At 39.3% G+C, this 21,405-nt stretch overlaps 1 protein-coding gene across 1 annotated transcript; it reads left to right on the top strand.

Annotated features, from left to right (window-relative positions):
* Window positions 1–21,318, top strand: cers5 (ceramide synthase 5). The gene is made up of 10 exons (XM_005943251.3): window positions 1–334; window positions 9,612–9,717; window positions 10,924–11,054; window positions 11,398–11,455; window positions 11,600–11,650; window positions 13,000–13,092; window positions 15,543–15,671; window positions 16,514–16,620; window positions 17,517–17,673; window positions 20,450–21,318. Exons 1-10 carry the CDS (start codon window positions 162–164, stop codon window positions 20,612–20,614), a joined length of 1,170 nt encoding a protein of 389 aa, XP_005943313.1. The 5' UTR covers window positions 1–161; the 3' UTR covers window positions 20,615–21,318.
* Window positions 21,319–21,405: the final 87 nt, after the last annotated feature.

The raw sequence follows: 21,405 nt of genomic DNA on the forward strand, positions 1-21,405 counted from the left end.
TAATTTTATCACTTTTGCGGTAAAGTTGAGTGTGGCAGTCGGCATACAGAAGTAGCCCGGTGGGGGGGGCAGAGCAGGCATCCAACAAGTTTCACACATCTTTTCTTTGAGCCAAGAAATACTTTGCTCCAAACCGCGCGGGCACAGGGACGCGGGAAAATATGGCTGGTCTTTCAGCCTGGTTTTGGAACGAGAGGTTCTGGCTCCCTCACAACGTAACCTGGGCGGATCTGGAGAACCCAGCTCCCGGGGTGGAGTATCCTAAAGCCGGACACTTGTTTACCGCCTTACCGCTAGCTTTGGGAATTTTCGTCGTAAGGATACTCTTTGAAAGGTTCGTATTTACCGCTCATGGCGTTATTTCTTCTTTAAAAGGGGGAGAGGGGGAATCTCCAAAAGTTAATTTTAACGGATGCTGTGCCCATCAGCAGGAAGATGTGTAAGCTAGCAGTGGGAGGACCACTCTCTTTAAATCACGGGTTCCCAACTTTTCTCACGCCAAACAGCCATTTCGTTATAGTCAGTGACTCAGCCTCCAAACTGCTGTCTCAACTGCATTTTTATTTTGTAGTTTCTTGTCCTTTTTCACTTCAAATTTAAGGTTAAACATGATCAAAGAAGGCTAACACGGTGGGAAGTTTACTAATGGTGATTTTGCCGGAACACTCCCTTGTCAAAAATAACATCTCAGGTGAAGCTTGTTTAGTAATCAGAGTGTGCGTTTTTAGTTGTCTTGTGGGGGTAAAGAAGAATATGTAGCTATCGCACTGCTAGTCCGCTACTTCATATCAAACCGGCACATCCTCTCGTCACATAGTATATGATTAGGAGCCATCCGTAAAACGGTTGGGTTGTGCTTTTGTTCATTCTGCATAATTGAAGAAGGGACACACAGTGTTTCGTACCTTTGGATAGTAGCCAGCTGCAGGCCCTGCCACACAACTAAATGTCTTGAAGGCATTTGACTCTGTCACTGCACAACAATGAGTTTTCATTATTTGTTTTTATAGTTGAGATGTTCTTGTCTTGAGATATCTGATCTTCTTCCTCAAGTGCAGGTTTACTGCTTTAATTGTGATTTATTTATTGTTTTTTAAAAGATAGCATGTGGCATTTCCATGGCAGGTGTTGGCTGTTACAGGTGGGACATAAATGTACCGACCCCTTTAGAAGATCTCACAGTTGCTTAATTTCAACCGTTTCTGTGTGATTTAGCCTGTCTGTCTGGAAAATGAGCGATAGAGGGGATGTTGAAGATTAAATTTGAAAAACTCTTTCCAGACCTTGTAAAGAAAATGAATCCGTCACTGGTTTCCCATCTGAGTTGCCGCCACAATGGCTGACAGACCTGAGTGATAACAGGAAAACCACAGAGTCAGTTTTGAGCTGTGCTACGGACTGACCTGATAGGGCGGTTTCACAAATGTCAACTTGTTGTTTGATTGAAAGTTTTGATGAAGGGTTTGTTTAGAAGTCGATGTGTTGGGAAAGGTTTTGTCTGCTTATCAGTTTTTCAAGCTTGACAAACCAGTCGTGGAGGTGTGCGTAGTGCATTGCTTCAGTGAAATGGCATGAAGCTGAGCTCAGATAAAGCCCTAAATTCATGTTTTAGAAACTCATTAGCTAGGATTGTTTAACACTTGTGTTATTTCATTGCTTCATTAAAAAAAAAAAAAAGTCCTGTTTCCCTCAATGTAGAAGATGTAGGATGTCAGCTTGTGGAGAAATATCACAGGTGTGATCTAGTACTTTGATATTTCTGAGGAAGTAATGAACAAAGAAACTGTACAACAGTTATCTGGTCGGTGTGGGATAACATGTTTCTGGCAGCGCTTCTCCTACTTTCACTGTGCAGGGAGAAGAGGATAAAGCTCACAGTGCTTGTACACAGTATATGGAACAGCTGTTTGGCCTCTGTGTTGCATATGTATGTGAACATGTATGACTGCTTGTTTGTCCTTTTTCTGCTCTAATCCTAGAGGTTACTTTCGAGTGCTCCCTTATTTCCCAGGGGGTCACCACAGCAGATGGATCTGCGTGTTTGATTTGGCACAGATTTTTGTGCCAGATGCCCTTCCTGACACAACCCTCCCATTTATCTGGGCTTGGGACCAGTGGCGTACTAGCATGTGACCCCCTGAGGCTGGATTGGTGTCTCCTCCCAGTCAGAAACTGGGCAACTTTCATGTCTGAGGCACATGTGCTAACCTCTATAATTAACCTATTTTATGTAAAAGATTACGGTACTTGTATATAGATGTTTTGTTTAAAAAAAAAAAAAAAAAAAGGTTTATGGAACAAAAAAGTTGTTCAAATATGCTGGAGTTTTAACCTCTTTGGACAACAGAAATTTGCCACAAAGTTTCTTGTTTTTTTTTCCATAGTGTATGTAGGTCTGCTCAATTATGATAAAAGCAATAATCACAATTACTTTGGAAAGACATTAATCGTTCAACATGATTGTTCTGTTATTTTACACAAAAGTAATCTTTTCATCCCAATTATGTTATAATTCGAAGTAAAATTTGTAATTGAATTGCAAAAGTCAAATTAAACACCCCGGCTTAAATATATGCGCAGTTTTTGGTTTTGCACCAATAATGAACCACCTCAAAATATCAGGTGTTCACAGGAAGCGCTGAAAGCAGGCAATTGTTTCTGGATGTGTTTGTCCAGAACCTTGCACTACGTCATGCATCCCTAGTTTCTTTTGGTCAGCTGTTGCACATGCTGCTGCTTTTATTTGCTCAATAAATGAACAGTGCTAGTTCTATTGTGACACAGAACCACACGACAAGCGTTGTATATTAAAGGATAATGCGCAAAATAAAATAAAAAAATCCTTAATCTTAAAAGATTGAACAAAAAACTTTAATTGTATCATTCTGTAAGTTTTATTCAGATGATTGTCTTTAGGTAATTTAAAGGACCTGTATTTCTCAAGAAATTTCCACAAGGTTAAGAGTTCATCCATGTGTTTTTACAGCAGGCCTAAGCCCCGGGAAGATTAAGCAAATCTGTCCTCTGACATCAAAAGCATGACGGTCTGAAATTCCCTCTGAACATCGCCTTTGCAAAAATGAACACCAGCGTCCAGGCTCTGGGGCTGCTTCGCCCTGATATGTGTAGGCAAAAACTTTGAATAGTCAATGTGTATCAATGCTACACAATATTATGCAAGTTCCTGTAACTCAAACCAGTACTGCTACCCCTAGCAGAGAGATTATTTTAAGGGTAAAACTTTCTCTTGAAAAACTTAAACCTTGGTTCTTTGGGGGAAAATGCAGGTAGCGTCACAACAAACAGATGCTGATGTCAAGAACTACACCTCTGCTGGTGCACATGACATATAGAAACACACAGGAAAGAAGGGAATCTTCTTAACAGTACAGCCAGGACAGACGGACGAATATAATTTGAGCTATTTCTGTTAGTATTAGGTAAGTACTATTGCTACTCAGGGGTGAGTTTACACTTTACACTTCGAGGGACATCTCGAAACAAAGTGTTCAACTTTGGCTGGTTAAATTTTGACGTAGTCAAGTGCCTGTAAATAAGGAGCAATCAGATACTGGAGGTGGTGAAGGGGAGCTGCTGAGCTGTTTGATAAGAAGCACATGGCACTGAGCCACCTGTCTCAGGTGCCAAAGCTGCTACTCAGCCCCTCTCTGATGAGAAGTTGTCCTCCGACAGCCTCGTGCAAGGTGATGTTATCAGAGAGCATTTACTGCGTGACTGTCTCATTCATTTATTAATCGGAAGAAAAAAAGCACATCACAGCTTTAGTTCCTACTCTGCTAAAGGAAATAAAGCTTGTAGCATGCACAGCACTGCACTCACACATGGTTCACACACAGGTTCAGTACACTTATGTCACTGTTGGAGAGTGAGCTCAATTTTTCTTTTTTATCATTTCAAGGAGTTACTCAGCCTAATCCAACCAAAAAAACGACACGCCAGTAGGCTTACGTTATGATTGTTATTTCAGCATGCGCTGGATAGCTCAAAATACTAATAAACCCAATCACCTTAGCTGTTGTTGCCATGCAAAAGAGGGAAATAATAGGTGGAAGTCTTAGCAAATTTAGCTCTGTGTAGGTGGATCTTAGAACAAAGCATGGTGTGCCATAGTTAATTTCAGATCTCAGAATTTAAAACTGATCTAACTTAAGCTACAAATTGTGTTTTGTTTTTTCTTTTAACACTTTATAGATTAGCATCAGAAACCCCTCAGGATCTGTGGTAATAAACCTCGTTCTTGTTCCAGCATGTATAAGTCCTACTGTTTTATCAGACAATATTATTTGATAACATCCTCTAACGATTAGATAAGGTATCAAAATCTTACATTTCACCTTCTACTGTTACTGTCTTCAAAGCATATGCCTTTGTCCTCGAAAAGCTAGGTTCACTCATGACGTTATTTGCAGGATTTGTCTTTTGCCTCCAGGCAGTGCCTCACTCTGACTAACCCAGTAACAGCCCCCCCACCCCCGTTCTGGACCAGTTCATTCTTGTTCGATCGTAATCATTGTTTTGCTACTGGAGCTTATTTTCTAGATGTGAGCAGGCAGGCAGTTTTGCGTGTGCAAGCCATTGTAGGCCATGTCATGAGTTGTTAACAGTGTCAAAACTACAACCTGAGATGTATATAGGATAATAATTAGCCAAACCTGGTTTCCTAATCTGCTGCGGTACCTTTGGTCTGTGTCCTCATAAACTCTGTTATTCTATATTCTCTGTTCGTCTCCTTGTTGAGAGTTCAATGTCCTGACTACATAATCTAACCTTGTCTCTTCCCAAAGTCATGCTTCCATGTTAAGTCATTTGTGTTTCAAAACACATGCTGTAAAATCAATTCAAATGAAGGCCACAATTGCGTCAAATACTCTGCTATAATTAGCCTGTGCTTCAGCCTCCGCTCTGGCACTGGAAGGTTTACCAGCGTCAAGGTGGTACGTAGATCAGTGCTCTTCCCTTCACAGCTGTTCAGTACAGAGACCACACCAACCCTGTCTCCTGGTAACAGGCCTTGTGTTGGTTAGGTCGTCAGTTTCTGAGAAGAAACAGGCATGTTTTGACATTTAACATAAATAGGTTAGCTTACACATGTTGCTGCTTTCCTCTCCTACTGCCGTTGTCTGACGACCAGCTCTGCAGGCTCAGACTTGAATGAATATTTGTTAATTCATGCTTTCCTTTATCATAAATTTAAGGACCAGTTGCGCCCAGAACAACCTTGTGGTTGTTGCTTGTGTCTGTGACACGTCAACTCGCGTTTTGAGTGTGCAGCCATTTAATAGAGATTGCAAGAGAGCTAATGTAGGTACTTTACTCTGGCGTCATTTAAGAGCTGCACACTTTGTTGCATTCAGCACCGTGCAACCTCTGAGCTTTTATTTGATCAAAATGCCAAACACTGATCCTTGCATGTTGCCTTTACTTGTAAAGTGTTTTATGCTCACGGTGCACTGTAAAACATGGACTGCCTTGAGTAATGTTTAACAACATCATGCCACATGGAACTCATCTATCAAACTTCTCTGCAGAAGTAGGTGTACTTTGGATTTAGTTTTTTTCTTTTGCACCAGTATGTTACAGTCATCATGCCACTCCAGTTCACTCTCAGTATTATGTTCAGTTTGTGAAGCGAAACTCAAATGACATTTAAAACCACCTATTTTTATTTTTATTGTTATTATAGAGCCACATGTGGCTCTAAAAGATGTCTTTATTTTCTTTGAACTTTATGAAGACGGGTTAAATACACTGTCTACTTTGTATGATGTTGTATAAGTTATATAACCAAGCTACCTTGAAACGGCATACTTGTCATTGCTCTTGTGATTTTTAGCACAAGGAGAACAAAGTACTGAGAGGTAATTGTCTTTCTTACGGGGAAGGAGACAAAAAACAGGGAGGACTAGAAGCTTGAGTGGTTTCATGTTAGACAAAAGACATTGATTTTTAGATTTGTGAGAACTTTTTCTTCTCTCTTTTGCGTTACTTATAAAGCAACACAAAGGCACTCAGGCTATTTTGTGATGAATTGCAGTTTTCCACCACTCTGTACACCACTGGCACAATAGAAGTTTAAACATGTAGAGGATTTTACTGCAATTCAGTCTGGTTTGCTATTGCTAAACTTGGACTTACAAAACCTATTTGTATACCAGAGATTTATGTCTTAATCTTAATGGATCTATATTATCAAACCTAAACCTTCTTGCATACTGGATAGAGTAAAGATAAGACGTGAGTGCATATCGAATTATAAAGCATTATAAATCCTGGATCTTAATTGGTCAAATGGGCAGGAGGTTAGGGTAACCCTAACCCCATATTGATGTATGCATGCATGAAAGTCTGTACACCTCTGCAACATAACGATCAACAGTGATAAACAGCAGCATAAACTCAGTTATTTTTATTTACATAAATAACAAATGATATTGCAAGTGTCTGATTATATTTACCTAGCATGCCACTATCCTGCTCTACATTTTTGTTCTTGGACTCTCTTGAGGTAGCTTTGCATGATTAAAAGTTCAAAATAATCCCTATATATCTTACTCTTGATCTTAGAGCAGTTCCTCAGGTTATCCTGTCTGAAACAAAACATGTTAGCTTTCTTGCCTCCCTTTAAAGCAGTTACTCTAAAACTTTTTCTGGCGACCTCACAAGTTTGTTAATTTAAAAACGTTACATTTTGTTAAATAAAAGCAGGCAAACTCACATTTTCTTTAGGAAAAAAACAGTCATTCAGACCCACCTAAACCACATCTTTAAGCCAGCTGTTTTCTGATTGGCAGCCACCCATAAACGCAACAGTTCTGTGAGATGATCCACTCTCTAAGATGCTCCCCTCTCACTGACATCCTAAAGACCCAGCAGTAGAAGAAAACTTTCTAAGTGACAGCTTTTAGAGTTTTTGGCTTTGCACATATGCTGACCTCTTTATTTGAAATTTTGGCCATGTTTAATATGTCCATCTATTTGAAATATTTGACAGACAATGAGAAAAAGTAATTTTTCATCCCATTTTTAAAATATTTTCTAAAAGAAGGAAATTGGCTTAAATTTGTAAAGTTTACCTGCTTCTGTTATTTGGAGCCCCATTCACTCATAGTTTTATTTTTTATTTATTTATTTATTTTATTAAATTTTTAAAGACAAGAATGTCAATATCATTGATAGGGTAACACAATCATTGCCAAAGTAACAGTGGGAGGACACAGTCGTGTCCAGAACTTCTGGAGCTAATATTAAATACTACTGCATCATGTGCGATTGTTTCCCCAGTGACCATCTCCCCAGAAAATGTGATGCTCTGGAAAATCAGTGCATGTGACTCGTGTTTAAGCTTTTATTCATGTTTCTCATTTGCTCCATGTGCACAGTTTATAGGTTTAGTAATACAAATTCTTCCTGGAAAAAAAAATACCAGAGTCTTGTGAAATAAATCTAGAGTATTAAAGTTATACCAAAACAAATATTTAAACTTTCTTTTATCGCTTACTGACTACATTTTTTCCAAACCTCCTTCAATACTCTAAGTTTACTCGAAGGAAAGTTCAGCAGTTTACCTCAAACCGCAGTATCTTAAAGTTGTGTTTGGGACATGATATTTCAGACTTTGTGACACTGTGATGATTTACAGAATACCACAGGCATGAACTGTATCTTGTGTTTTTGTGCAGCTACCCTAGGGCACCGGCTGTAGTCGTTAACTGTCTCCTTAACAACAGGCCGAATTGACTCACAGCTCTTGTACAATAAATACATGAATATGCTTTTGTACATAGAGATTTGAATCTGAAGCTTCCTTACATAAACTTGTAACATCACTACGTGTAGGCCAGAAGAAGCAGCTTAGAAAATGACTGTGGCAACACACTCACTGCTACATTGTCTTCAGTGAAATGTTTTTTGCTTCCTTTTTTCTGTAGTACAGAAGAAAATCCATGTTCTGTTGTAATTTGTAGCAGTCTAGATTTAAGCTAGTCAGTAATACAGTTTAAACACATAGTTTAAGGCCATTGTTTCTGCTGCACAATCTGGACAAGTATCAGAATTTGACCTTTGCGGCTACTAGACTGTGCAGCTGTTGATTTAAAGTTGCACTAGGTGAGTGTAGCACTGTCCACCTGCCATACCACATACTGTGTGACAAGTCAGAACAATGTAAGTGCAGTAATCACAGCTCTCACTACAGAGAGGAGGAGCAGGATAAGAAAGTAATGCAGGATGTTTCCTGTGGGGAAAGCACCGAATCATGCGCAGTGTGGTTGAGAGATGAATGATTGGTCTACCACATAGACGGTATTTAAAAAAAAAAAAAAAAAAAAAAAAAAAGGGACGTAGCTTCAGGATCTGAAAAATAAAGTGAGGACCACAGGGGTGATGCAGCCCACTGCAAAAAGTCTTCTATTCCTATAGAAGGCTGTGGGGAAAAGGACTTCTCACCTCTGGAAACACTTTTGTGATGAGTTTGTGGTTTCAGTCACTGGCCACCCCTCCACCAAGATGGCAACAGTTAAAACGTTCAGGTTATAAAAGTCCAAACTCATTTACTGTTTACAACTTGAGCCAAGATGATTAAAAAAGAGAGCGTTCAGACATCAAGGTCTCTCTAACAGAAGTGAAACTCAGGGTTTTGTAGCATAACCTGTGGAATGATTATCAATTGCCTACAGGTGCCTTTGTTTCCGGATTGCTGAGGTGCTCACCGCACTCATATCACTCTCTGTCACTCCCCGTTTGCTATCACCGGACCTGTCTTTAGCCCATCTGCACCCACAAAATTCCCACAGTAGAACAGGCCGCTGGGGGCCTGGTTACACTTGCAGGATGAGCATGTCTGCACAAATGATAAAACCTGTAGGTTGATACCAATATACTACCATAGGTAGGTATCACCTTACAGCATGTATCTGTCACGCTCTAATGGATAATCTGCATATTACAGCCTGCACAGAACGGTAATCAGCCAGCATAAAAAAACAAGTGGCCTGTGAAATTGTTTGTGATTACAGGCAGTAATACATTTAAACCTGCTCTCAGCATATGACACTGTGAACTGTTTGCCTTGCCTGTTGAGCCACAGCATGTCTTTAGCATTTAGACAGACATTTGTGGTTTCTTTCCTCGCTAAAAGTGACAGTTGAGTCATAATGCAGAACAGATCTGCAGGCAGGGATCACACAGGCTCAGAATGCCCATCCCAGAGTCTGCGTGGCCTAAATAGAGAATTTGTTTGTAAATTATTTTTGAATATATTCAAACCTACCCTGGACCTGAAGCTGTATGTGGGGAAAACAAGCTGACCCAAATAAATCGATGCCTGACTGCTGTGTATGTTTGCCAAACTTGCTGTCTACAACAAAGACACTCTAGACTGAAACTCTTACATGAAAAGGAAAATGTACAAATTTCACAGATTACATACTGTGTTTCTCCGTATTAAACCACGAAGAAAGATGCTGCCTGACAAAGGATTGAGAGATACTTAAAAATCCTGCCAGAATTGGCCATGTATGTCTCATCTGAAATGGCTTGTGTGCATGCCTTAGCAACAGAAAGTGACTTTCCATCTCTCATCGCTGTCACAGATTTATTGCCGGTCCCTGTGCCCGAAGTCTCCACATTCATCAGGGTGCTGGAAGAAGAGCTCAGCCCAATGCAGTGCTGGAAAAAGTGTTTACATCCATCACAAAGGTTTGCATGACTTATTTCACTCTATTAAACATTTTGGTGCACAAGCATCAGTGCTCTTTGATATTATGCCTGAGTTCATTCATGTTATCTGTCAAATCAAGACGAACACGGGACTTGTGTTAATATTAAAAGTGCCTCGAGACACAAAATCCACTGAATTAAGATTTAACTCAAAGGCTGACATAATACAGTCATGTTTGCCTGGTTTTATGGCATTTCTGTGTGGTGGGGTGTGTTAAAGACTCCAGAAAAATCCTCTTTTCTTGCATGTGATTGCTACTGGTATTCTGCCCAAAGAAACTGCTGACATAAACATCAGCTTTTACTCTGTTTATTCATTTAGTGTTGATTCATTAAAAGCTCTGTTTAGACTGTGCTTATGTTAGAATTTTATTCTTATTCTTACATATTTTTTTTTGTCATCACTAATTGGTTATTTTCACCCAAATAAATGAAAATAAGAAAAGGTCGTAGTTTTGATATAAGTGCTTATGCGAAAAGAAAGAATGTTTGCACTCGAGATTGGAACTTAAAAGGTCTTATAGTAAGCACATACGATTTAGTAGGTACGCTGAGAAGTAACTCTGATCTATATGACTTTTATTTCTTTGTAACCTTATTGCTGTGGCCTTTACACAATAGTCGCAGTTTCTCTTGTAACCTGTTGGAAAAATTAATTGCCCAATCCTGGAATTAAAGAAACGGTTGCTGTTGTAACTATTTCATGCGTAGTTGGAAAACATGTTAAAATGATCAGCTTTTTTTTTCTATACCATATGTTCACAAATTATATGCTATCATGATGTAAATTCCTATAGTGACAATTTTATTGTACACTCAACAAAGCCAATACAATACCTGTCTGTCATCAGATGCAGTTAAGCGGAAATATTTCTCCAGCATTTTTGTTTCCCTTTCTGTAAATAACACCACAGGCAGACAGTGCAGAACTGTCGATGGGTGCAGTTAAACTCCACCTGATCATATAGCAACTTTTCCCTACTAGGTCTTACAACTTCTGACAACTTTTTAAATATCTAATAACTTTATATGATCTCAGTTTGATAAGAAGTCTCAAAATTTTAACCTCAAATTGTTGTTTATTAACAAAGCAATAATACACAGGCTGGATTTCTAAAATAACCAAGCATATTTTATTTCCCTCGGGTTTCCAGTTTATTTATTTTGTCTTTGTTCTCATGACAGAATCCAGACTCTCGCCATCTGGATGGCCTGTCCAAGCAGCTGGACTGGGAGGTGCGAAAGGTCCAGCGTTGGTTCAGACACCGCAGGAACCAAGACAAACCCAGTACACACACTAAGTTCTGCGAGAGCATGTAGGTTAACTCCTATTGTGCTCACCTTTAACCTCTCTGCAGGCTCAAGTAAACTGTGGATTTGTTTTTGTGTTGATGACGTGTGATGGTGTGCGTATGTCCCAGTAGTTTATTTGTTTGTTTGTTTGTTTTTAAAATTTGGTTATTTGATAAGATCTTTTTATTTGCCTGGTCCTTCAAGGTCTTTTTTTTGTTTTGACTTGGATTAAATTAACATTTAGATTCAGGATCAGTTTACGCTGGAGTAGGAGTAGAGACCGTGCACTCTAATTCTCAGCATTATTTTACATTTGTTGTTCTGTGGTTTTTGGTTAAAATGGTCAATTTCTTCTCCTACTTCTAGGTGGAGATTTACATTTTATTTGTGTATATTTACATATGGGTTCCAGTTTCTGTGGCAGGTGAGCGCACCCACAAATGAAGCTTTGATACTGTGACAACAGTTTTGTTACTAATGTTATTTGATATTTGTTAGAAGTCGGTGTATTTAATGGTATTGGCAATGTTTGGTTAAATAATGTGCTTTTGTCTTTACTTATTTTTAGTCCCCTTGGATGTGGGATACACGGCATTGTTGGTACGGTTACCCCTACCAGGTATGTTGTATCTCTAATAATTCCTTAAAGTCCATTAAACAAGCAGTGTTAACCATAACAGTCATTCCCAAATTGAAGCAACCAAATGAAGAATAAACTATTGATTTCTTGGTGATTGGACTGTACTCAGTGTTCTGTGAACAGCTGTACTAAATAAACTGATGCACAGAAAGCCATGTGCAGATAAGTAGCTAATGTTGACTTTTTTTCCCCCCCCTGTCCGACTGTCACTGCAGAAGCATTATCAGTATCTGTTTGTTCTTACTTCACTTCATCTTCGGTACACAATAATGTGTCATAAAAACCAGCCTGACTACTATTTATAGCTCACAGACATTGCTTTCCTGTTGATAGCCCTATATTATGCTGAGATTAAAGCTAATAGTAATTCAGTTCAATTCAGTTTTATTTATACAGCGCCAAATCACAACAGTCGCCTCAAGGCGCTTTATATTGTAAGGTAGACCCTACAATAATACATACAGAGAAAAACAATCATATGACCCCCTATGAGCAAGCACTTTGGCAACAGTGGGAAGGAAAAACTCCCTTTTAACAGGAAGGATGCTATACTATAATCTTCTGTTCTTGTTGGCTGGCCTGATTTTTAAAAAATTCTGAAATATTTTAAATGTACTGAATGAACCTCACAAGTTTTACAGGCACTGATGTGTTGATTGTCATTTAAGAAAAGTGAAGGACATTTGTCATACACTTTTTATCATATCATATGTGCGTCAGGCTTTTATTGAACAACATCAAATACAAGAAATTGAATGCGTGACACTTTTTTTATGCTTCACTTCTCAGGTACTTTTATCACACATGTTTGTAACAGAATTTATCAGTCACCACCAAATTTATTTTAATAAACTAAATCTGCATTGAGATATTGACTTTGAGTCAGATCCCATCAAAAGTGCTTTGATTAAATTGAGTTACCTTTTTCTGAACTTCCAAGTAATGCTCCCCTAACAGACAGCCTTCATGAAGCAGTAAGTAAAACGATTAATAATGAAGCTGAACAAGTTAAAAGAATAAATAAGTGGAATATGCAAGCTCAAAACAAGAAAGATAAGAAATAATTACAAAATACAAAAATTTTGGTTTGCACTATGACTGGCAGGAAGCAGTTCACTGGAAAGCACAGCCTCATGCAATATTGCAACATTATGACATCATTCTGATTCACTAGGCAAAGATCACGTTGTGCACTGCGATGTTTTGCAACACTCCAACAAGTGGTGACAGCGTGTCGGTCTCTAGAAGAGTTTTAAAACCGGCACTTTAAAATAAGTGAAAGTCATTCAAACCTTCCTCCTGCTTTCTCTCTCTCTCTCTTCCCTTAGGCCATGACTCCAGGTCTTTATCACTACTATGTGACAGAACTGGCCTTCTACTGGTCGCTCATGTTCTCCCAGTTTACCGACATTAAAAGGAAGGTGAGGGGAACACTGATCACGTGTTTGCTAGATCAAATCGCAACAGATACTCCACAGCTGCAACTTTCCGTTAAACATTGGTCAATAAGTCTTTTGTTCCTTATTTGGCAGAGGCAGAGAAAATGAGAATGGGTGTGTATGTGATGCGGGGTTTTTCACATCTATGCACATAACATTAAACCTTAATTTTGACTTTGCTTTATTAACCGAAAAACCAAAACAAAAAACTCTTACAGTCACATGTGTTATATTTTTTTGGGAGGGGGAAGGGTGAAGCCGATGCTGCTCAGTCTGGATTCCTTGCATTTTCAGCACCAGGGCGCCCACTGTCATGTGATTGCAGGCTAGAGCAGGCCTAAGTCTGTTAGAAGGCTAGAAGTTCCACAGAAACGCAGCGTATGAGAGGTTGTTTGTTACAGCTGTTGGCGCTTTCCTTTAATGTCTTAATTTTTTTTCTTTCTATGCAACAAATGCCTGGCAAGTGTTTTAATTAAGCAGCTTCCAAATTTCCTAACCTGTTAATTTAATTAACCATATTTGCTTCTACTCAGGTGATTGCTTCACCGCCAGATTTTTTTCATCCTTCGCTCTATTTTTGCTTCGTGTAAGAAAAATATTGTGTGAATATTTACATTAAAGGATTTTCCAAACAGGTAAAAGGGACTTTACAGATTAAAGGTTTTAGGGCCTGTCAGAACAATCTGAGATAACAGTTTAATGTCCCACAGGCAGGAGATGTTAGCACTGTATGCTAATGGTATCTGACACACAAATGCTAACTGAGGTTTAACAGACTATCAGTGCATCTGTCTCTCAACCCCTGCAGTCTGCTGCTAAAGCCCAGACGACCTGACTGTCAGATGCATGTTTTCTGCTTTAGCATTAGTCGCGTGTGTGTGTGTGTCCAAGTCTTGCTGATTGGATGCCACATTTCAGTTTAATTGAGTTTTAACTCTTTACTTGCAGCTGCTCCAGATACTACACTTTACTATATTTACCTTTGGCCTTCTGAGGCCCAGCCTGCAGGAAGTAGTATTAACACTTTGTAGTCAATTGTGCACCTTTGACATTACATTGCAACATTTTTGTGGGTTTTCTTGTGTGTCTTCCACATTTCAAACCCCTCAGTTTTATTGTTCAGTCCCTACAACGACCACCACCACTTCTGTTGTGTTTGTTATTTCATTATCTTTTTGAAATATAATGAGATTTGATGTGATTCACAATTTAAAGTTAAATCAGTGACTGCAAGCTACCTGCTTTCTCAGGAACCAAACAGCCACAAACTGTAACATTTCCACTTCATTTCCACTTCAGTATCACAGTTGGTATTGGGTTTCTTGTTAAAAGCTGTCTTTGGTCTGCACCAAATACATCTGCCGTCACTAATGCCAAACCTGATTACTCAGTTCAGGCGACATTATGCCAGCAGGCCTGGAATTTGCCAGTATGTTGATTGGGAAACTACGGTGGATTTTAATTTTTTTTTTTTTTTTTTTTTTTTTCCTCTCCGGCCTGGAAACTTCTATTTCAGTTTACAGACAAATACTTTGACACCAACCACTGGAAGAGTTACCTGCTGGTTCTATGATTGAAATGAAGTTTATCTTGGAGATTGCTTTTAGCATTAAATGATTTGTCGTTAAGTTGCATTTTTTTCAGGACGGCTGCTTTTGCCTTTTCTGAAAATGGAGTGATTTATGTTCTGTTAATTTACCAGACATCCTGAAGCATTTTAGTTGTCAGCGCAGTGACATTTAGTTGTTTATTTGCTATTATTTTTCATAGGCGATTGCAGCTTAATGTTATGCATGCCCTTCTTTTCCATCACATATAAAATATGACTGAGGTTTTTGGGTTGCTTTTAGTGTTTATTTTGACTTTCTTCTCTCTAGATTTTTGTGTCTGTGGGAGAGGAAAACTTTAATATGGTCATCTCAGCCTGGCTAACCTGCTATGCAAAGAACAAGAAAAATTTTGAGGCAATAATTGTGTAGAACTATTCTAGTACAGTTTAAGGGTAAAAATAGGGCGTTAGAAAGGGGCGTAATAGGTCCACATTCAATGGCTTGACTGTTTTCCCCTTTAGTGTTTACATTTGTTTACTATGTTTCTGATTCATGAGGACATTACATGCGGCATAATCATGTGTTTTGCCTTTGTTGCAAACATTTAAACTTATGGTACTTAGTCTGCTTACAGACATGAAATACAGCTTCAAATACTGACCTAATAAATGTATTGGCTGAAGTTCAAGGGTTACCAGAGGGACTGTAGTTCAGCCAAAGTGTGGCATTACTGCAGGCACAAAATGAATTCAAAGGTAGTTGAGACAGTTCAGTATGGAAGTGGTAGGCACACAGATGCACATCACAGGAGAACAGTCATAGAGCATATACAGTGCTCTGTATAGTGCTCTGACTTTCCTATTTTCTTTACTTATTTTTTAGGACTTCCTGATCATGTTCATCCATCACCTCGCTACAGTCAGCCTGATCAGCTTTTCTTACGTCAACAACATGGCGCGAGTGGGGAGCCTCGTACTGTGCGTCCACGACGCCTCTGACTTCCTGCTAGAGGTCAGTTACTCACGCTGGTGTCAGTAAGCATTTTTTTTTTCTTTGCTGTTTTGCATCCTGTACATGTTAATTCCCTGGAAGCTCTTCAAATCGCCACCTGCTGCTGGTTTGGTTTCACTGTCCTGGCAGAATTTAAAAGTTTTATTGTCATATACACAGTAAAATATATTTTCCTGTACAAAGAAATGATTCCTTTGCTGTCACAGCAGATGCCAAACAGAAAAAATGCACATATAAAATAGATGAATAGAATAAATCATTTAAAAGCAATATAAACAATTACAAGGAACTACACTAAGCAGACTAAAAAAAAATAAAATAAAAATAAAGATATGCAAAATATATACCAAAATACTCTGAGCTGAAATGGCTGTGTACATATTTATGTAATTTATAATGCAAACTGCAATATTTTAGATGAGCTGCGAGCTCCTGTCAATTGAAAGCACATATGACACGCAGCAGGAATTACGATGAAATGGTCGGGACACGTAGAAACTTATTATGGTAAAGGGAGTAAGATACAACTGCCATTGGTAATTGAGCAGCCTTGGTTTTTTCCCAAAGGTTATTTATTTATTTATTTATTTGCCTGTCCCGTTTGGCTCTTTTGCCATCAGAATTATTGTCTAAAGGCGAAGACAGATGCCCAACGGATTTAAGGATATTTATTGCTTACCAGACTTTTTGCTTATCGCCAGTTGGGTCTCTAAACAATGGAGATGAACTGGAACCAACTTCTGTTTTTGGTAACTTCTTCTTATCTGTGCTGTGATGCAGAACAAAACGTATTATAATGCTTTATTTGTGCTCTTTGCTTTTGTGTGTGTGTGTTTCAACAGGCGGCCAAAATGACAAACTATGCCAAGTATCAGCGCTTGTGTGACTTCCTCTTCATCGTCTTTAGCGTGGCATTCTTTATCACACGGCTTGTTATATATCCAATATGGTAAGTACACCAGCAGTGTCAGAATGAATAGCTATAGATGGTTATAGATTTTAGCTTTTTTCTTTTCATCTACCTGTTGTGCATTGGGAAGGTTATGTTAAACAGCTCTTAAATTTAAAAAACAAAGAAGAAGAAGAAGAGCATAATCTGTTGTCACCTGATTGGCTGTGACATATCTAACAGCTGTCACTCACACTGGTCAGAAACACGCAGCCTGCACTTAATCTGCAGTGCTTAAATGTATTGCTGCTGACCTAAGAATAAAGAAAAAAATGCCATGTGCTCCTGTTTAAATAAAATTATAATCTGAAACAGGTAGCAGCACTGTTCTAGATCAGATGAATCCTTTTTCAGGATGTCTTAAAGATTCACTGGCTTTACCTCTGGCCCAGAACACTGAGATCAGTGCTGGTGTTTACATTTAGGGACATGTTTGGATGCCTGCTATTCCTCGGCAGAGACCTGGATGTTGCAGCTCAACTTCCAGAAAGAGAGACAGTCCTACAGACAATAGGGAACCTATCACTGGCAAAAGTAACCTGAGCAGCTATATTCAGTGTCTTGGTGTGGATGAGTGATAAAGCTAGTGTTGCCGCTGCAGCTACCTGGGCTGAAATCTATACCTGTGCTGGGGAGGTGGGTCTGTTGACAACCTGTTGTCACTCAAGTGGATGTAAAGGAAGACATGACCTCACAGACCACTCAAGTGACATTACCGTAGATCTGTGTTACTCGCTTGCATCGCTGCCTTTGGCTTGCAGGTCGGGATTCCACTCTGTATGTTAAAGTAAGACTTGTTTAAAGAGTGCTGCTTAAGCTTATTTTCAGGTCTATTTCTGGGACTATAACATAGCCAGTCTTCACACATACGCCTGTTTATCTCCTCCTTCAAACAGGGTCCTGAACTCTACTATGTTTGAGAGCTGGGCCATAGTCGGGCCGTATCCGTCCTGGTGGGTCTTCAACGTTTTACTTCTGGTCCTCCAAGTGCTGCATATCATCTGGTCCTACCTCATAGCCCGTATAGCCATCAAAGCCATCCTGCGAGGCAAGGTGGGTCACAAGGAGAGTTCAGCTGTCAGGAACTGTTTATTTTGACTAAAGAAAATCTCCAATACAAGCTATTATAATGACAAGATTCACTCATTCACATTCATGGACACTTTATTGTGTACAATTTGTTAGTACCACCCTTTGCCTTCAGAACTGTCTTAATTCTTCATGGCACAGATTCAACAAGGTGCTGAAAACATTTCTCAGAGATTTTGGTTCATGATAGCATGTCAATATTCCACAATGTTCCACCCCATCCAAAAGGTGCTCTACTGAATTGAGATCCTGGCGACTGTGAAGGTTGTTTGAGTGCAGTGAATTCAATTTTATATTCAAGAAACTGATTTCAGATTACTTGGGTTTTGGGATGCGGTGCGCTGTCCTGCTGGATCACATGATGCTACACTGTAGTCATAAAGAGATGGACACGGTGAGCAACAATACTCAGGTGGTCTGTTGCTTTAAATGCTCAGTTAGTAATAAGGAGTTCAAAGTGTCATTACACAAGCACCATTGTACCATTGATACAGAGCGGGATGGAATAATGCTTTGGTGGTGTGTTCAGGGATGCTCTTCTGGATACATTGGTTCTAACTAGTGGTTATGTGAGTTTTTGTACTCTGTCTATTCTCTTATGTCCTCTGACATCAACAGTGAAGTTTTGCCCACTCACTGGATATTTTCTCTTTCTGAATATTCACTGCAAACCCTATAGATTGTTATCTGGGTAAATCCAAGTAGATCGTCAGTTGCTGTAACAACACTGGCACGTTCAAAGTCATTTAAATAATCTTTTTTTTTTTTTTTTAATTCTAATGCTCAGTTTGAGCTTCAGCAAGTTGACTTGACCATGTGTACGTGCTGCCATATGATTGGCCGATTAGGTGTTTGCCTTAACAAACAGTTAATGTATGTTTTTATATTGCTCATGCCTTCTGAATGTGTACTTTGCACTATTCCCTGACATTTTCATTTAATTAAAAGCAGGCCGGTCGATAATGAAAATCCTCAAATTGGGCTTTGAATGCAACACGTCAAACCCTTCCTGCACAAGAGGAACACAAAGTGTATTTGTCACCTGGTAGAATGATTTTTGTAATGTGGTATGAACACCTGCTAGTTTCACTTCACTACAGTTGACACACCCTGGGCTGGAAGTTTTGTATTTTTATTACATTTGTGTTTGGTATGTTAGCACACCAAACAGAATGTTTGTCCAAGATGACACCACGGCTATTTTTGGTAACGCCTTTGCTGCCTCTTGTCTTTTTCCCCTCCATCCCTGACTGTGTCTCATTCTCTCTGCAGACGCAGTTTGCTTCCTCTCCCTCTGGAATGAGAGAGGGAGATCCTGTTTTTCTGTCTATCTTTGTCCAATGAGCCCTCCTCCGCTGCTCTCTTGCTTCTCTGCGTCTGCTCTGTCTGCTTGACAACTTCTCTGTGTTTGGCTGTAAGTTTCTGTTCACTCCCTCTGCCGTGATTTCTTTCACAAATCATCCGTCCTATTCGTTTGCATAGAGACTCATAGTAGCTGCAGTAGATTTTGATTAGACAGTCGTTGTACTGAATTTGAAGCCAGCAGTAAGAGGAGAGTAAATGATAAGTAATGTGGTAAAAGTGTTATGAATGTCAGGTATGTCCCACTGTTTCTCATTAGTGAGGACTGTGTCGAAATTGTCCCACAGCACCACCTTGTGGCAAATGTTGTGAGTATAATCCAGTTGTTACACTAACTGCGGTTTCCATTAATATGAAGCATCTTCTCGTAACGCTTTAATTTGTTGTTTATTACTCGCTGTGAGTCAAAGCGTGAGGCCACGTTCCAAGACCCTGTCCCTACGCCCGCTCACACCATTTGCACATTTATGTGAAAAGTTCCTTTAATTATTTCTTCTTTCAAACAATCTGTAAGTGGAAGTGGGTAGTAAAGCCCTCCACCACCATGTTTGCATTGATGCAAGTTCACTAACCTCATTTGTCAAAGGTGCAGCATCTTGTTTTGCTTCCGATATGGTGGAAACGTCAGAGTAATAAACAAGATGAGCTTTTGTGGAAGTGTTGTGCACTTGTTGGCCAACAAGACTTTGGACGTGTTTCTGAAAAAGTGCTTTGAAATACATGCATGTTTATTTTTTCTGTAAATGTTAATAAAAAGGAAGAGCTTTTTAGAAATATTGTAAATATATGAATGTAAGTGAAATAGAAGAGACACTTAGTAGTAATATAAATCATCCGAAATGCTGATTAGAAGTTCCTGTTTCCATCAGAAATGGGCGAAGACAAGTTTTCCGCTGTGTTTATCTCCTACCTGGTGTGAAAATGGCTTGCTTACGTCTGATGGTGATGTTTTAATATCAGACAACGATAACCCAGACAAACACAAAATGCACTTTTGCGAATGATCATTTCATTCAAAAAATAGCTTTCATCCAAACCTACCTGACCCCAAGTGAAAAAGAAATTAAAAATGACAAAGACAAGAAAGCTAAAATTCACCCAAAGCAATGTGAAACTCATTACCAGTTATCACAAATGCTTGATTGGTTTTTCCGCTCTTCTGAGTAAGAACTACATTTATTAGGTTTACGGTGTGATTACTTTTTCACATATTGCCATGATGGCTTGGTTAGCATTATAATTGAAAAACTGCAGTGTCCTTGTTAATAAGATGCTAAAGCCATCACCTTCAGAAATTACACAGAATGGCCTACTTTCAGTCTGCTGCGGTGTTTGTAATTAATTTTTTAACATTAACATCTTACTCTGCGTCTCCTAGGTGGGCAATGATGTCCGCAGCGACATAGAGAGCAGCTCTGAAGATGAGTCAGCCTCGCCAACACAAGGCTTCAAGACCTCCCCTTATCCCTGTAAGGGAGAAAATGGCACTAATGGCCACTGTGCTTCTGCCAAAGCCCGAGCTCAGAACCACAACAGCTGGTGACGCGGAGCCTGAAGCCCCCTGCCGTTCATCCCCTCGCAGTGTCTTAGAGAGCTTTGTTTGTCTTCTGACATTCCTCTGACGCGCAAAGTTCACTCCCACATTCTCTCTCTCTCTCTCTCTCACACACTCACACACACTGACAGTGAGTGCACACAGATTCATGTGTTGGTGAACTGATGATAGACACTGGGTCGTGTGATGAGGCGACACGTAAAAGCTGCAATGAAGTCTGTTGAAGCGAGTGATTTGCATAGCCTTATTTTTACAAATGTTGGGATTTATCCTGTGCTTGAAGATATTCTTTGGATTCAAAGTTCTCTCCCAGTTTTATTGGTCAGATGAACTTGTTTGGTTATTTCTAAGGGTTAATTCACAACAGACAGCACAGGGCACAGGTGTGTCACAGCAGACGTAGCAACATTAATGTAATATTACAGCTGTGGTTTTATCAGCTTTTAAAAGCACGACACCGGCTGTGAGAGACAGTGTGGCTGAACATATCTGCCCTTTGCAGTTCATTGTGAAACAACCCTTTACCGCAATGTTGTGAGAGATTTGTTTTATTGTTTTTGGGTTTTTTTGTTTTGTTTTTTTTACTTCCGAGACCAAAACGTTGATGAAATTGTTGGATATCACTGCCTGTAAAGAATTCCAGATATGAGGATAATAATAAAGGTCTGCAACTCCTACTTTAGTACCTAAAAAATGTGTCTTTCCAAATATATTCTGTTAAGTTTTTCTGCTTGTCTCATCTTATTTGAGTCCTATTTCAATATATTACACAACACTGT

The sequence above is a fragment of the Haplochromis burtoni genome, unplaced genomic scaffold (genome assembly GCF_018398535.1).
Source record: "Haplochromis burtoni strain Fernald_Lab_line unplaced genomic scaffold, NCSU_Asbu1 Contig_357, whole genome shotgun sequence".
NCBI classification, from domain to species: Eukaryota; Metazoa; Chordata; class Actinopteri; order Cichliformes; family Cichlidae; genus Haplochromis; species Haplochromis burtoni.

Bases quoted from the DNA above. Each gene is read 5' to 3' on its own strand.
- cers5 (XM_005943251.3), top strand. From the start codon at position 162: ATGGCTGGTCTTTCAGCCTGGTTTTGGAACGAGAGGTTCTGGCTCCCT. The intron at 335-9,611 runs GTTCGTATTTAC...TCGCTGTCACAG, and splicing joins GTAAGGATACTCTTTGAAAG to ATTTATTGCCGGTCCCTGTG. The intron at 16,621-17,516 runs GTAAGTACACCA...TCCTTCAAACAG, and splicing joins CTTGTTATATATCCAATATG to GGTCCTGAACTCTACTATGT.